Consider the following 17,051-nt stretch of genomic DNA (forward strand, 5'->3'; position numbering starts at 1 on the left):
GGGGGCCCCTGGGTGGGACAAACCCCAGGCAGGCTTTTCACCCAGGAATGAGGATTCCTAATGCTCTGGGTCAAAGTTTACCCTCCTTCCTTCAGGATTACAGCTCAGCTAATATGTAGCTGATTCCACCAGATTCACCAGGGGAACTTAGAAAAATAAAATTACAGATCCCTGAGCCTCAACTCAAGCCAGAGCCACAGAATTTAGACTCTCTGGAATGAGGCCTGGAAATCTGTATTTAAAATCTCCAGGTAACGTGCCCCCCCAGGTTTGGTGATCTTTTTGACAATTGTCCCTGCTGCCTAGAGGACCCAGGAAGCGCAGACACGTGTCTGGGAGTGTAAGGGCTACCACACGGCCGCCTGCTCTCCCAGGCCACCCCTGCCAAGGAGAGACCAAGAGGGGCGGCTTCCTGTAACCCCAGGCAGCTCACTGCCCTCCTGCAGGCCCACACACGGTTTCTGACCAGAAAGTGCTTCCTGAAGGGCCCCCCTCACCTGTTTGGCAGCAATGGTCTCATCATTGGAGCTGTTCTTCACCACCTCTCGGTAGGACAGCTCAGAATTCCTCTTCTTCTGCAGGGCCCCGGAGAGCCGCATCCACAGCTGCAGGAGGGAGCTGCCATGAGCTTTTGGTGGGACACCTGAACCCTCCCCCTCTGCGCGGTGGCCCCTCCCTCGCAGCTTCACCTGTGGCCTCATGCTGTGTGGGATGCCGGCCAGCACCAGGGAGCGAAGCTTCTCCGAGCGGGGCAGAGAGACGGCAATCTTGTCCCAGGTGAGATCCCCCACATCATGGTTATGGGTGAACTCCAGGTGGGCCTGCCACCGCAGCCTCTGTGGAGGGTCCTCCAACAGAGACACACCTGGCAGCCTGCTGCAGCTGGGGTTGGCACCGTCTGCCAGGAGAGAGCCGGGAGACGCAGTGGTGAGCAGGGGGCAGGCCGTGGCCTTTAGGTCCGGTGCCCAGATCTCACCACTGAAATCCAGAGCCACATCTGCAACAGCTTCCCTGGCTCCAGCCGCACATCCCGCAGACATACCAATGAGCAAACGCAAGCTCTTGAGTTTCTGCCCCAAACCTGCCCCTGCCCAGTCCCTCCCAGGTCCACAGACCCACCTCCACTCTCCAGATACTCAGAAGGCCCTCTGGCTCCCCCTCCACTTGTCCCCCACATTCAGGCCCCAGGCAAGCCCTGCTGGCAGATCTCACCGCTCCTACCACCTCCCACTGCGGCCCTTGACCAAGCCATCAGCTTCCATCGGGGTCACCGTACAGCCTTCTCACTCGCTCGTTTGCACCCCTGCCCCTCAAAGGCATTCACCCAGCAGTAGGAGGGCCCCATCTCAGACACGAGTTAGACCACGTCACTCGGCTCACTCTGACAAGAGGCCTTACAAGGCTCCGTGACCACGTCCTCTAAGCCTGGCTCCTCCGTCCTCATCACCTACTGCTCTCCTCTTGCTGCTGGCTCCAGCTATTCCTCACCAAATCCCCCCCCCACCTCAGGGCCTCTGCCTGGATTACTCCCTTGCCCCAGCTGTGCTCACTGCCTCGCTTCCTCCTAGTCTCCATCCAAATGTCTCCCCTTTGAGAGGCCTTCCCCTTCTGTCACCTCGCACACAATCCACCTCCCCTCTTCTCCAAGCTCCAAATTTTTTCATAGCTCTTCTTGCTCCCGGCATAAGTTTGTTTGTTCACTGTCTGGTAATTCCAGAAGGCCAAGACCACTTTCAGGTTTGTTCGAGGCACTGGGGATGCAGCAGTGGAGGGCGGACAACCCGCAGACAGCCCCTGAAATGCTGGCGTCAACACCGACAGAGCTCTTGCGACCACCAGGCAACATCAGGGCACATTAGCCTCACACAGATCCTCCTCCTTACTCATGCGAAAGCCATGTCCTCAGCCTCACCTTTGCAAAACTTCACCTTTAGTGAATTTACATGCAGATTAAAATGCACAAATTTTAAGTGTACACTTTGGTGAGTATCAGTAAATAAATGTCTAAATGTCATCCGCGATCATCAAGACAGAATATTTCGGGGCACCTGGGTGGCTCAGTTGGTTAAGCGACTGCCTTCGGCTCAGGTCATGATCCTGGAGTCCCGGGATCGAGTCCCGCATCGGGCTCCCTGCTCGGTGGGGAGTCTGCTTCTCCCTCTGACCCTCCCCCCTCTCATGTGCTCTCTCTCTCTCTCATAATCTCTCTCTCTCAAATAAATAAAATCTTAAAAAAAAAAAAGGGATAGAGAATATTTCCATTATGCTAGAGAGTTCCCTGTGTTCCTCACAGGCCCAGCTTTTTAACTTCCAAGTAGCTGCCTGCAAACCAGGGAGCAAGGAAAACTTACATCAGAATTGGAATATGAGTGACCTGAAGAGGACCGGTTTCAGCCCATTAAAATCTTCTAGTCATAGTTACATCCTGGTGACAGGCTGTCCTGGGTTCCGGCAGACAGCTTTCCCGACAGCCCACTTGGAAACCAGCAGGTGTATTTAGAGTAGGAAACAATGGAAATGGCCTAGAGGCCCACTTACAGAAGAGTGGTTATAAAATATTATGATCAATCCCTTATAAAGGCATATTATGCAGCCACTGAAAAATATGCTTTTAAAGAGGTCTTAACTGACAGAAGAAATGCTCACGGTAAATAATGTTAAGAGACATAAGAGCAATATAAAAATATGTAGATAACATGTTAGTTACAAAAAGTACACACACACACACACACACACACAGAGCCAGGAAAGAAACAAACCGAAATGTCAGCAATTATCTTCAGGTTGTGGGATTATGGATTAATTTGTTTTAATCTTTATACTTTTCTGTATTTTTTTACTTCACTACAATAAAATTATTGCTATTATTATCGTATGAAGATCAATAAAATTAACCTAAATTTTAAAAAACTCAGAGGTTTCCATATACTGAGAATTGCCTCTGAGGGTGATACTTTTACGTCAGCGCAGGAGCAGGTGAAGCCCCCAGAGCCCAGGTCATAGTGGCACCATGGAGAGTTGCTGGAGCTGGAGTCCTCCCCACGGACAACAGCAAGATTACACACCAGGGGCTCCATCTTACCTTCCTTGTCCACGCGGAAGCCAAACTCATCGTAGCAGAACTCTGGTTGTTCCGCTGACTCTTCCTTCTAGAACCAGGATTAGGAAAAGTCAGTTGTGTGGCCACCAGTCTGGGACCACAGATTCTGGAAGATGCCTCCCACATTGCTGCCTGCTGAAATTCCACTGGCCTTCAAGACTCAGATCAAAGGCCACCCCTTCCTTGAAGCTTCTGTGGTCATCCCTCAGCCAAAGGGGCCACCACCTTCTTGAACTGGCCCAGCATTTTCCTTGTTCTCCTCAGAGGTCAAAGATAATGAGATCAAGGAAAGAAACAGATTTTATGCATTTCTGTGTCTTCATAATACTGAGCACACAGTGCTAAATACTTTTCCTCCAACCTCATGACTAATTCCCAGAGGATATGGAGCTAAGGTGCCATCTCTGATGGTGGCTTCTGAGCCCAAGTGAACACAGTGGGGTGGCTCCAGGAAGTCTAAAGCAGTGGGTTCCCTTTGGCGCCAAAGCCTAGGCACAAAGCTGTACCTGTGTGTACTTGGCCAAGATCTCCTGGGGCCACATGCTCGGAGTCAGGGCTGAGAAGGGGCCACTGGCAGAAGGTATGTGGTTTCCTAAAATCAAGGAGGACCAGGAATAGGAAATTAAGAAAATGCAGAGCGTTCAGGGGCAAAATTCAAGGTGGGACATCCCCACTCCCCCCCCAAAAAGGGCCTCAGCAGAAAAGGGACTGCACCATTGAAAGTGGAATGGATGGGGGAGAGGAAGAGACCTAAAAATGAGCAACTTTCTGGAGGAAGGAAAAGAAAAAAAGCATGTTACAAAACAAAACCAAATTTCATCTCTTTGCTTCTTCCCCCATCCAAGTGTGAGGATTTGTAGGCTGGAGGGAGGGATTCACAGAACCTGGAGATCTGAGCCATGAAAAGTTGTGGTAACCCTGGATTCCCGGCAGGAGGACCTCCTCCTTTCTCGCACTCTTTCCTCAAAGGCCTGTCCTGCTTCCACTCCATTGGATGGGAGGGTGAGACCCTCCCCTCTTTCAGACAGCCTCTCACCCAATTCCAGCCCAGGGCCTGCCTCCCACCTGACATTGTGTGGAGAGGCGGGGCAAGTCTTCTGCAAATCCACACTTAGAAGGCTTCCTAGCCTATTATTTTACAGCTGGAAGGCTCCTCAGGCTTCATCTGGTCCAGAAACATCTGCCCTGGTAGGAGAGCGGAGGGGAAAGTCATTATAATGCAGCCCCTCTCCTGGGAGTAGTGTGATTTTGCTGGCCAAGGGACAGTGAGAAGGAAAAGCCACACTTGAAAGAAATGCCTCCTATTCTGAACATTTCATCTGGGAGAGGATACATGAAACACTCTGAAGAAGCTACAAAACTGATGTTAACAGCTCTGTAAGCCAAGGGAGTGCCCACTCAGTTCCGTTATTAAAGGAAAGAATCGTACATACAGTCTTCCTGATGCCCTAGGCTCAGGCAAATGCTTCTTTAAAAGGAAAAAAAAACGGCCAAACCTCCGTGAATAGGTTTCCCTGAGCTAGAATCTTTGAGGAACCATTTAGCAGAATACAACTTAGCCTCTGAGTCAATACCTCGAATTCACCTCAACACTGACCTTTTCCCTTTCACCAAACCATCCGCTCTACCACATTCTCCACTAGCCTTATAGCTGGGAAACCAGGAGGTCGAAATCTAATCCAGATCTCTCCTGTTGCCACTGAAATTCCTGCCTCCCTCCCTTTTTTTTGTCCTCTCAAAAAATGAGGACTCAACAAAAAGACAAAATGGGGAAAAGATCTGCATATACATTTCTCCAAAGAGATATAAATGGCCAATGAGCAGGTAAAAAGATTATTCATCAGGGAAATGCAAATTGAAGCCTCAGTGAGGTACCATTTCACGCCCACTAAGATGGCCATAATCAAAAAGACAGACTGTTAAGTGTGGACGAGGACATGGAGAAAGTAGAACCCTTATATTGCTGGTGGTCTGTGAAATATAAAATGGAAAAGCTGCTGTTGAGAACAGTCTGGTAGTTTGTCAAAGAGGTAAACATGGGAGTTCCCATATGACCCAGTAATTCCACTCCTGTAGTTACTCACCCAAGAGGAATGAAAGCATGTCCATCCACCCAGAAACCTATATACAATGTTCATAGCAGCATTATTCGTTACAGCCAAAAAGGAGAAACAAGCCAACTGATGAGTGGATATACAGAATGTCTGGACCATCCATGCAGTGGAACATTATTCAGCCGTAAACAGGAGCGAAGTACTGATACATGTGGCTGTCAATGGACCCTGAGAACATCATGCTCAGTGAAAGAGGCCACTCACAAGAGGGTGAAGACTGTATGATTCCATTTAAGTGAAATGTCCAAAAGAGGCAAATCCATGGGTAGGAAGTAGGCTAGTGGCTGCCAAGGGTTGGGGGAGATGGGACTGCAGAGTGACCACTAAAACAGGGTTTCCATCTGGGGGAGATGAAAAATGTTCTAGAATGGGATGGTGGTGATAGTTGCACAACAGTATGAAATACTAAAACCAGTGAACTGCACACTTTAAATAAAAATGATGAATTTTACAGCATGTGAATTATGGCTATAATTTAAAAAGGAAAAAACCATCAACTGGGGTGTCCTCTAACTCTCTAACTTCTCATTTCTAACCTGTTCCTAGTAGATCTAGAAAGAATCTGTCATTACCTGAGCTTCAACAGAAATGCAGTTTCTGGAGCAGTTTCCTCAGCTTTTTCTGAATATTAAGCCTTTCATTTCCAAAGACGGAATGAAAGGCTTAGACTCCGTGAAAGAAACAACAGGTAGCAATAAGGCGATGTGGCTGAAATATTTTAGGACAAGCTGCCTTCCAGTTTTTGAAATCATGTTCCTCCAGACCCGGACCTAAAGAAACGTCTTCTCCTGCCATTTTTCAGGGGTTGCTGCTGTTCCGGCCCACAGCAGCGCCTCACCTCCACGCCCTCTGCCACAGAATTCTGGGAGACCAGAGGGTCAGGTGACTGACAAGGAAGCAAAACAGGAAAATCAAAGGCAGCTTTGGGAAAACATCACCCTATGGACCCTTAACTTGAGCATATGTTCATGGTGGGCATGTGAAAAAAAAATCCCCGTTCTCTTTAAAGACATATTTGCAAATTTGGGGGCAAAAGAGTCATCTTGTAGCTCATAAGGGCAGCTCAGCTGGTCACCAACCTCCACTCCTGCCTCAGACACAGCCCAACCATGCCATATTTGGCCTAAATGCCCATCAGGGAGGCCTTGCTGCCCAACTGGGAGAGCTGCTCCCTCCTGCTTCCAGACAAGAACCACTGAGAGCCAGATGGCAGGATCCGCTTCCCTAACAGGTCGGACATCCTAGGCTTGTCCATTCTGAATAAGGATAATAATGAAAACAGAATGTCTTCCTGGCACCTTGGTGGCTCAGTGGTTAAGTGTCTGACTCTTGATTTTGGCTCAGGTCATGATGTCAGGGTCGTGGGATTGAGCCCTGCATGGGGCTCTGTGCTCAGTGGGAAGTCTGCTTGAGGATTCTCTCCCTCTGCCCCTTCCCCTACTTGCACGCATCCATGCGCTCTCCAATAAATAAATCTTAAAAAAACAAAAACAGAATGTCTTCCTTCAGTATAACAGATATGTAGGGCCAGGTTTGAATGAGAATTTCATGCTGGATGGAGCAATACATATGTTTCCATTAAAGGGAATGAACTAGAAGTTTTAAAATCACATCATCATTCAATCCTTATAACACATTTTGAAGTAGATACTTCTATTCATTATACAGAAGAAAATAAGCCTAGAAAAGATGCATGTATAGTTTTCCAAATAGACTCCAACAACGTACCCTCCTACAAAACCATGCTACCTCCCCATCCTGCCTGGTGAACTGATGTCACACGGCCACCAGCTAGATCATCACCAGCGTCCTCATCATTGATGCCACAGAGGTAGTGATTTGGTTGTTTCTTCCGGGGGGACAAAGTGTGAAGGAAGCAGGCGTTGCTGACAGTGGAGGAAATGAGCTGTCTCTGGCAGTGGAGAACTGAGGGGGCCAAGAAGACAATTCTCATCTTAGCTTGCCTCCCACTCATTGCTTCACTCAACGAACATTTAGAGTGCCACCACAATCCAGGCATGGTTCTAAGGGCTGAGATGCAATAGTGAAAAATCAGAAGTCCCAGGTGTTACATTAGAGAATCAGACAATAAGCATAAAAATAGCTGAGTCAGATCACGGTAACTACAGTACTATAAGAAAAATAAAGAAGGTAAAAAGTACAGAGAGTACAGAAGAGAGGGGTTATGTATAATAAAGTGGTCAGGAAAAGCCCTCTGAAGAGAAGGCGGCATCTGAGCAAAGACCAAAACAGAAGGATGAGCAATCAAGTCATGTGGCTATCTGAGGGAAAAGGGATCCAGGCAGAAGGAATAGCAAGTGCAAAGCCTTTAAGGCAGGAACATACTTGGAAGGCTGGAATAGCAGCAAGGTGGCCAGTGGATTGGGAACCGGGACAGCGAGAGCAAACTCGGGTGGGAGACGCAGCAGGAGTCACGGAGGGCCTGGCCGTTGTGTGCAGACTTTGGATCTTATTCTCAGTGAGGTGGGCATCACAGCAGGGTTCTGAGCAGAGGTGAACCTGAATCTGACTTAGGTTTTAAAAGCTCTCGTGCCGTGCAGAAAAGGCTGCAAGCAGGAGGCTTGCCAGGGACGCCGGTGGGAATGACGCTGGCTTTGCTACAGTGGGACCAGCAAGAAATGGTCAGATTCTGGATATATTTTCAAGAGTCTCTGCAATAATATATCTTTGCCACCATCTCCCACCGACTGCTCTGAGTCTCCCCGTTCCCAGGAGGAGCCAGATATGATATTGCTAAGCTGGGCAGGCAGGTTTTTCCTGCCTCTGGTCGCTATGGAAACCTTCCTGAAAGCAGCCATCTGGAAGCCGGCAAAAGCAGCTAAGGAGTTGGCCACGTCACCAGCTGCCCTGCTGTCATCACAGGGGTACTGGGAGGCAAACTTTTGAAAACCAGGATCAACACAAGCAACTCTGAGGTGCTACAGAAGGAATTTTTTAAATGAAATTTACATGCTTAAAGGTATCTTTTTACTCTGTCTCCAGTATATTTCTCCCTCGTCTGCCAATCTTAACGATTTCTTTTAAGACAAATTTTGTTCACAAAGCAGACTGTCAGATGTCACTATAAATCTGTATGTGTTGGGAAGGGGGGTGCTCGCTCTTGATATAGATCAAGGAGATTTTATCCTTCATCCACTCTTGACCTACTATTCTAATTTTCTTGACAATACTGCAGGTTTGTCACAAGTATTCCAAAAGGGCTGAATCCTAAAGACTGTTTTTCTCTGTGAGAAAATGACAGGACACAGAAAACTATTGATAACAACTAACTGGGAGCAAGAAGTACAAAGCCAGGGAAGTCCCAAGAAAGGCTGGAGTAAGATGATAATGGAGCTACTATAAATACTTTAAAAATTAAAATCTTGGGGCATGTGGTTGGCTCCGTCGGTTAAGTGTCCAACTCTTGATCTCAACTCAGGTCTTGATCTCAGGGTTCTGAGTTCAAGCCCAACTGGCTGGGCATGGAGCCTACTTAAAAAAAAAAAAAAATTACAATCTTAAAGACCTAAATACGAAATCTGAAACCATAAAACTCCTAGAAGAAAACATAGGCAGTAATTTCTTTGAAACTGGCCTTAGCAACATTTTTGTAGAGAGGTCCTCTGAGGCAAGAGAAACAAAAGCAAAAATAGAACTATTGGGACTATACAAAATAAAAAGCCTCTGCACGAGGTAAGAAACCATCAAAACAAAAAGACAACCTACTGAATGGGAGCAGACATCTGCAAATGATATATCCGATAGAGGGTTAGTATCCAAAATATATAAAGAACTTACACAACTCAACACCAAAAAACCCCAAATAATTTGATTAAGAAATGGGCAGAGGACCTGAAGAGTTTTTCAAAGATGACATACAAATGGCCAACAAACAAAAAGATAATCCACATCACTCATCATCAGGGAAATGCAAATCAAAACCGCAATGAGGGATCACCTTACATCTGTCCGAATGGGCAGAATCAAAAGACAAGAAAAACAAGTGTTGGCGAGGATTTGGAGAAAAAGAAATCCTTGTGCAGTGTTGGTATGAACGCAAACTGGTATAGTCACCACGGAAAACAGTATGGAAGTTCCTCAAAAAGTTAAAAATAGAAATACTATATGATCCACTAATCACATTACTGGGTATTTATCCATAAAAAACAAAAAATCTCATTTGAAAAGATATATGCACCCCGATATTTACTGCATTATTTACAATAGCCAAGATGGGGAAGCAACCCAGCTGTCCACTGATAGATGAATGGATAAAGACAACGTGCTGTTCACCCACAGACACATGCAGCTGCATGCGCGCGCACACACACACACAAACGGAATACTACTCAGCCACAAAAAGGATGAGATCTTGCCATTTGTGACAGCATGGATGAACCTAGAGGGTCTTATGCTAAGTGAAACTAGAGAAAGACAAATACAACATGATTTCACTTTTATGTGGACTCCAAAAAATAAAACAAACAAAAAAACAGAAAGCAAAAACAGACCCATAAATACGGAGAACAAATTAATGGTTGCCAGAGGTGAGGAGGGTGAGGGGTGGGCAAAATGGGGGAAGAGCACTAAGAGATACCAGCTTCCAGCTACGGAGTGAATAAGTCATGGGAATAAGAAGTACAGCATGAGGAATATAATTAATGGTATTGCAGTAGCTTTGTGTGAGGACAGATGGTAGCTACACTTGTGGTGACAGACTTGTCAAATCACTGTGTTACACACGCGAAACCAACAGAACATCGTATGGAACTATACTTCAATTAAAAAAAGCTTCACAACCACTCTTGCCTCTGATGACCCCTTTCTCCCAAGCTCCAGACTAGTATTTCCAGTTATTTCCTATGGTCAACATTATCTTTCTGAAATGCAAACCTGATCCCTGATCTCCTGCTTATTAACTCATGCCCAGAATAAGGGCCATATTCTCTAACAATGCAAGGTCCTATATGACCTGGTTCTACCCCTCTCTCATCATCCCCACCTCTACCTTACTCTACAGTGATGCTGGCCTATCCTATCAGCTGCCCAAATGTCTCCATTCTTTAGTCTCTAATGGTCTTCTCCTTATCTGTCAGGTAGACTCTTATTCATGCTGACTCAAATGAAACACCACCTTGTCATAGAAAGAAGCTTTCTACAGTAGCCTGCCTCCAATATGGCCCCAAATGTTTCTACCTCCTGGTATTCACACCCTTGTGTAGGCCCTCTCCACACTGAGCCACAGCTAACCTCTGTGACCAATTATGGCAGCACTGACCGTGTGTAACTTTCAAGGACAGGCCATAAATGGCATTGCAGCTTCCACCTTGGTCTCCTGAATCACTTGCTCTGGGGGAAAGTCAGCTGCCATGCTGTAAGGACACTCAAGGAGCCCCATGGAGAGACACCAACTTCGCAAGCCACTTCAGTGAACCACCTTGGAAGTAGATCCCCTAGTCCCTAGCCTTCAGATGACTGCAGGCCCAGCCAACATCCTAACAGCAATGTCATGAGAGACTCTCTTCTCTCATGAGCCAGAATCTCCCTACTGAGATGCTCCTGAATTTCTGACCCATAGAAACTAATAAGAGATAATAAATTATTATTTCTGCATTAAGCCACTAAGTTTTAGGGTGATTTGTTATGCATCAAAGATAACTAATACACCTTCGTGACTCTTCTCTGCCTTCAGCTGAGGTTCTCTCCCTATGCTCCTATAAAGCCTTGTGAATAAGTCCATCACAGCACTTACCTCATAGCATTTCTATTCCTTTTTCTTTTTTGGCCAACTGACTCCACAAGACTAGACTGCATCCTGTTTCCCTCTGCATCCCTGGCACTCAGAAGTCTCTTAATAAGCATTTATTAGATAAATTAGACAAATGAATGAACATCAGCAAATGAAAAAAAAAAGTAAATGTCACATTTCATACCACGGTAATAATTATTTATCCCATATTCTCCCTTTTTCTGGGTGTCTGGAAAACAGCAACCTCCCTACCACACCGACCCCACAGTTTTTGAGACTGCTTCCTTTACTCACTCTTTCTGACTACACAATTCTGGGAAGCTGTTTACATTTACATGACTTCTCTCTGAGCCTAGTCGATTGGTTCCAGGTTAACACAGACCTGAACCGGACCAATCATTAACACTCAATAGCCACTGCCAAACATGGTGAGACCAGGCATGAGCACTTTTCCCAAAATGGCCTCATGGAGTCCCTTCTTAGAGGTATTGAATTTGAGACCCAGAGACCCAAGGAGGTCAGCCCTTTTGATGATGGAAGCATTCATATATATACAAACACATATGAACATATATATATATATATATGTATAATTATATATATTTACATATATATGTATATAAACTATAAACATACATAAAACTGTTTTTTAAAATAGAATACTTGGGATGCGTGACTGGCGTAGTTGTTAGAGCATGTGGCTCTTGATCTTGGGGTCGTGAGTTCAAGCCCCATATTGGGCATGCAGCCTATTTAAAAATAAATAAAATAAAATACTCAGTGCTGGTAAGAACTAGTTTTGTGATACAAAATTAGTTCACTCATGAATTGCTTATTCTCCTGGAAACTTAAGGAAAAAATGCCATAGAAGCAAAAAGGTATGTGCATGAAAATGTTTACTCCAGCATGAAGTAAATATGAAAATACATGAGGGGTGCCTGGGTGGCTCAGTCGTTAAGCGTCTGCCTTCTGCTCAGGTGATGATCCTGAGGTCCTGGGATCGAGCCCCGCGTCGGGCTCCCTGCTCCGCGGGAAGCCTGCTTCTCCCTCTCCCACTCCCCGCTTGTGTTCCCTCTCTCTCTGTCTCTCTGTCAAAATAAATAAAATCTTAAAAAAAAAAAAAAAGAAAATACATAAAAACTGCAAAAACATGAAAATAATTTAAATGTCAAACATAGGGGAATTAATCAAATTTTGGGAGAGTGACACAATAAAATGTGAGTCAATCATTTCATATTCCAACTAAGGACTCCCACGCCTGGCCAAGATGGAGTTACAAGGGCTGGGTTTACTTTCCCAACTTGAACAACTACAACAGAAAAATACATAAAACAATGGTTTTCAAACCCTAGAAGACAGGCAGCACAGGACAGTGAACCTTGAGAGAGAGAAAATGAATGAGGTGAACCCTATGATCACCCCAGTTCCCACCTGGAGAGAGTCTGCAGGCTGGCCCAGGAGACAGAGTGGAGAGCTAGAGGCGGCCAGAGTAGAACAGAAATAGAGAAGGGAAGCTTGCACAGAGAACTTCAGAAATTTGCAGAGGGTAACCCCAATCTTTATCTGAATACTGGTCAGAGCATGTGTGTGAGGAATATACCCAAGGTTGGGGAAAGAAAAACCTGAAAGGAACATGAGGAATACCTGAAGCTCCCCCCCACTGTGTCATCGTAATACATTCCCCCTTTTATATATCATGGAATGCAATTTGCTAAAATTGGGTTAAGAATTTCTGCATCTGGGGCACCTGGGTGGCTCAGTCATTAAGCGTCTGCCTTCGGCTCAGGTCATGATCCCAGGGTCCTGGGATCGAGCCCCGCATCGGGCTCCCTGCTCAGCGGGGAGCCTGCTTCTCCCTCTCCCACTCCCCCTGCTTGTGTTCCCTCTCCCACTATGTCTCTGTCAAATAAATATAATCTTAAAAAAAAAATTTCTACATCTATGTATGAAGGACGTATGTCCAAGTTTTATTTCCTAGTAATGCCTTTTTTTGGTTTTGGTATCAGGACAATGTTTGCTTTACAGAATGGTATTATTTCTTTCTTAAATGTTAAATAAAAATCACCAATGAAGCCTTCTGTGCCTGGAGTTTTCTTTGTGGAAAGGTTTCCAAGTATAATTTATTTAACAGAGTTAAGGCGATTCTGATGGTCTTTTTCTTCTTGAGTGAGCTTTGGTAGTTTGTGCACTTTCAAGGAATTTGTCCATTATCTAAGTTGTTGAATTTATTGCTGAATTTAATGCAAAGTATGCAAAGAACAAAAAAAATCATAGGTAACAAAGATAACTACAGAAATCAGTTAAATGGAAACAAATATAGAGGAAAAACGAATGAAACCAAAATTTGCTCCTTTGAGAAGATCAATAAAATCAATAAACCTCTGACAGAGTGAACCAGAAAAATAGTGAGAAGACACAGATTATCAAAATCAGGAATGAAAGAGGATATATTCACTACAGATCCTAGAGGCAGTAAAAGGATAATAAAAGAATATTATGAACATTTTATGCCAGTAAGTTCCGCAATGCATAAAAAGAACAATACCATCATGACCAAGTGGCATTTATCTTGAGAATGCAAGACTTGTTCAATATTTAAAAATCAATCAATGCAATTAAGCATATCAATAGACTAAAGAAGAAAAAGTATATGACTATCTCAACAGATGCAGAAAAAGTATTTGATAAAAGGCAACATTCATTCATGATAAAAACTCTCAACAAACTAGAAAAAGAAGGAAACTTCCTTCACTTAATAAAGGATATCTACAAAAATCTTTTTTTTTTTAAGATTTTATTTATTTATTTGAGAGAGAGAGAATGAGAGACAGAGAGCATGAGAAGGAGGAAGGTCAGAGGGAGAAGCAGACGCCCTGCTGAGCAGGGAGCCCGATGCGGGACTCGATCCCGGGACTCCAGGATCATGACCTGAGCCGAAGGCAGTCGCCCAACCAACTGAGCCAACCAGGCGCCCCTATCTACAAAAATCTTAACAGTTAACATCTTAATGGTGAAAGGAGTGCCTTTCAAGGGTGGCTTAGCTGGTTAAGAGTCCAACTCTTGATATCTGCTCAGGTCATGATCTCAGAGTTGTGGGATAGAGCCCCGTGTCAGGCTCAGCAGTCGGCATGGAGTCTGCTTGAGATCTTCTCTCTCCCTCTGCCTCTGCCCCTCCCCCTACTTGCACATGCATGCGTGCTCTCTCTCTCAATAAATAAAATCTTTTAAAAAAAAATATTAAGGATGAAAGACTGAATGCTTTGCCCCTAAGACTGGGAACAAGGAAAGGATGCAATATATTTTCAATCAAAATCCCAGAAGGATTTCTGGAGAAACTGACAAGCTGATTCCAAAATTTAAATGAATGAGCAAAAGAATTAGACTACTCAAAATAATTCTGGAAAAGCAGAAAGCTGGAGAACTCACACTACCTGATTTCAATATTTACTATAAAGCTACAGCAGAGTGTGGCACTGGCAATGATAGACATACGGAACAATGGCAGAGAATAAGCAATTCAGAAGAGAATAAGCAATTCAGAAATAGACCCATACATATTGCCAATTAATGTTATGGGTTGAATTGTGTTCCTAAAAGAAGGTATGTTGATGTCCTAACCCCCAATACCTCAGAGTGTGACCTATTTAGAAATTGGGTCTTTGTAATTTAACCAACTTAAGATGACATCATTAAGGTGAGCCCTAGTTCAAGGACTCCTGTCCTTGTAAAAAAGGGGAAATTTGGACATAGACATACACAGAGGGAAGACAATGAGAAGAGATACAGGGAGAACACCATGTGAAGCAGAGACAGGAACTACGCTGTAACAAGCCAAGGAAGCTGGAAGAGGCAAAGAAAGATCCTTCCTCTACAGGTTTCAGAGTGAGCAAGGCCCTGATGACACCCTGATTTTAGACTTCTGGCCTCTAAAACTGTGAGATAATATTATTGTCATTCTGAATCACCCGGATTGTGATACTCTTATTATGGCAGCCCTAGAAATGATTACAATTAATTTTCAGCAAAAATATAAAGATAATACAATGGAGGAAGGATAGTCTTTTCAACAAATGGTCCTAGAAAAATTGGACAGCCATTTGCAAAAAAAATTAACCTTAATCCATACCTCACACCACATACAAAAAAATTAACTCAAAATGGATCACAGGCCTAAATGTAAAACCTAACACTAAAACTTTTACTTTTAAAAAAAAGATTTATTTATTTATTTATTTATTTTAGAGACAGAGAGACAGAGAGAGAGCACAGGGTGGAGGGGCAGACAGGGTCTCAAGCCGACTCTGCACTGAGCATAGAGCCCAATGTGGGGCTTGATCTCACCACCATGAGATCATGACCTGAGCTGAAACCAAGAGTCAGATGCTCAACCAACTGTGCCACTCAGTTACCCCTATTTGTTTTTTAAGTAAGCTCTAAGCCCAATGTAGGGCTCAAACTCATGACCCTGAGATGAGGAGTGCATACTCTATCGACTGAGCCAGCCAGATGCCCTGAACACTAAAACTTCTAGAAGAAAATATAGGAAAAAATGTTTGTGACCTTTGTTAGGCAAAGATTACTTAGATTTTAAACTAAAAGCATGATATATAAATGAAGAAAAAGATAAATTGGACTTTATCAAATCAAAGCCACGGATGGTAAATATTTTCAAATCACATATCTGATAAGGGACTTGTATCCAGAATATTAGGAATTCTCAAAACTAAGCAAAAACATGGGCGCCTGGGTGGCTCAGTTGGTTGAGCGACTGCCTTTGGCTCAGGTCATGATCCTGGAGTCTCTGGATCAAGTCCCGCATTGGGCTTCCTGCTCGGCGGGGAGTCTGCTTCTCCCTCTGACCCTCCCCTCTCTCATGTGCTCTCTCTCATTCTCTCTCTCTCTCAAATAAATAAAAATTTTTTAAAAATCTTAAAAAAAAAAAAAAAACTAAGTAAGCAAAAACAAACAAAAAAACAATTTAAAAAGGGAGGGGCAAAGATTCAAACAAACATTTTCAGGGGTGCTTGGCTGGCTCTGTAGGAACAGCATGAGACTCTTGATCTCCAGGTTGTGAGTTTGAGCCCCACAATGGGTGTAGAGATCATTTAAATGAATAGATAAAAAGAAACATTTTCAAATTAGATATACAGATGACAAGTGTGCAGAAAAATACTCAACATCATTAGTCACTAGGGAAATGCAAATTAAAACCACAATGAGATATTACCACACACATATTAAATTGTTAAAATAAAAAACCATGGGTGCCTGGGTGGCTCAGTTGGTTAAGCGACTGCCTTCGGCTTAGGTCATGATCCTGGAGTCCCTGGATCGGGTCCCACATCGGGCTCCCTGCTCGGCGGGGAGCCTGCCTCTCCCTCTAACCCTCCCCCCTCTCATGTACTCTCTCTCTCTCTTTCTTGCTCTCTCAAATAAATAAATAAATCTTAAAAAAAAAAAACAAAAAATACTACCACGAACAAAACCTAACAATATCAAGTGCTGATGAGGATGCAGAGCAACTAGAACTCTCACACTGCTGGTGGGAATGCAAAATGGTACAGCAATTTTGGAAGAGTTTGGAAGTTTCTTATAAAGCTAAACATAACTTATATAATCCCAAAATCCTACTCCTACGTATATTTCTTTAAGTGAAATGAAAACTTTAGCTTACCCCAAAAATCTGTGTATAAATGTTTACAGCAGCTTTATCCACAATTGCCAAAATCTGAAAACAACCCAAATGTCCTTTAACTGATAAATAAAGAACTGTGATACATCCATATAATGGATTACTAATCAGTGAAAAAAAACAAAAAACAAAAAAACCAAACCCAAAGAAACAAATACTGACACACTCAACAACACAGATGATTTTCAAATGTATTATGCTAAAGAAAAGAAGTCAGATTGAAAAAGATACATACTGCAGGATTCCATCTTTAGGACACCCCGGAAAAAGCAAACTACAGGTACAGAAAACAGACCAGTAGTTTCTACAGGATGGGGGTAGGAGGAAGAGTTAACTACTTAGCTATACAAGGTAATTTTGGGAGCTGAGAGAACTGTTCTATATGTTGATTGTTGG

At 44.0% G+C, this 17,051-nt stretch overlaps 1 protein-coding gene across 5 annotated transcripts in view; it reads right to left on the reverse strand.

Moving 5' to 3' along the window:
• Positions 1-17,051, reverse strand: part of SGSM3 (small G protein signaling modulator 3) — a 49,179-nt gene that overhangs the window by 5,733 nt on the left and 26,395 nt on the right. For 4 of the 5 annotated variants that reach the window (XM_044915787.1, XM_021687700.2, XM_021687701.2 and 1 more), the window contains exons 2-6: positions 4,166-4,285; positions 3,607-3,692; positions 3,083-3,149; positions 690-898; positions 498-605 (exon numbers count right to left, since the gene is read on the reverse strand). In XM_044915787.1, coding sequence (XP_044771722.1) covers positions 498-605; positions 690-898; positions 3,083-3,149; positions 3,607-3,692; positions 4,166-4,172 — 477 coding nt within the window. In that variant the 5' untranslated portion in view covers positions 4,173-4,285. The remainder of the gene's footprint in view (positions 1-497; positions 606-689; positions 899-3,082; positions 3,150-3,606; positions 3,693-4,165; positions 4,286-17,051) is intronic. The other variant, XM_044915789.1, reaches the window with a different exon arrangement.

Source organism: Neomonachus schauinslandi, chromosome 5, assembly GCF_002201575.2.
Source record: "Neomonachus schauinslandi chromosome 5, ASM220157v2, whole genome shotgun sequence".
Taxonomy (NCBI): domain Eukaryota; kingdom Metazoa; phylum Chordata; class Mammalia; order Carnivora; family Phocidae; genus Neomonachus; species Neomonachus schauinslandi.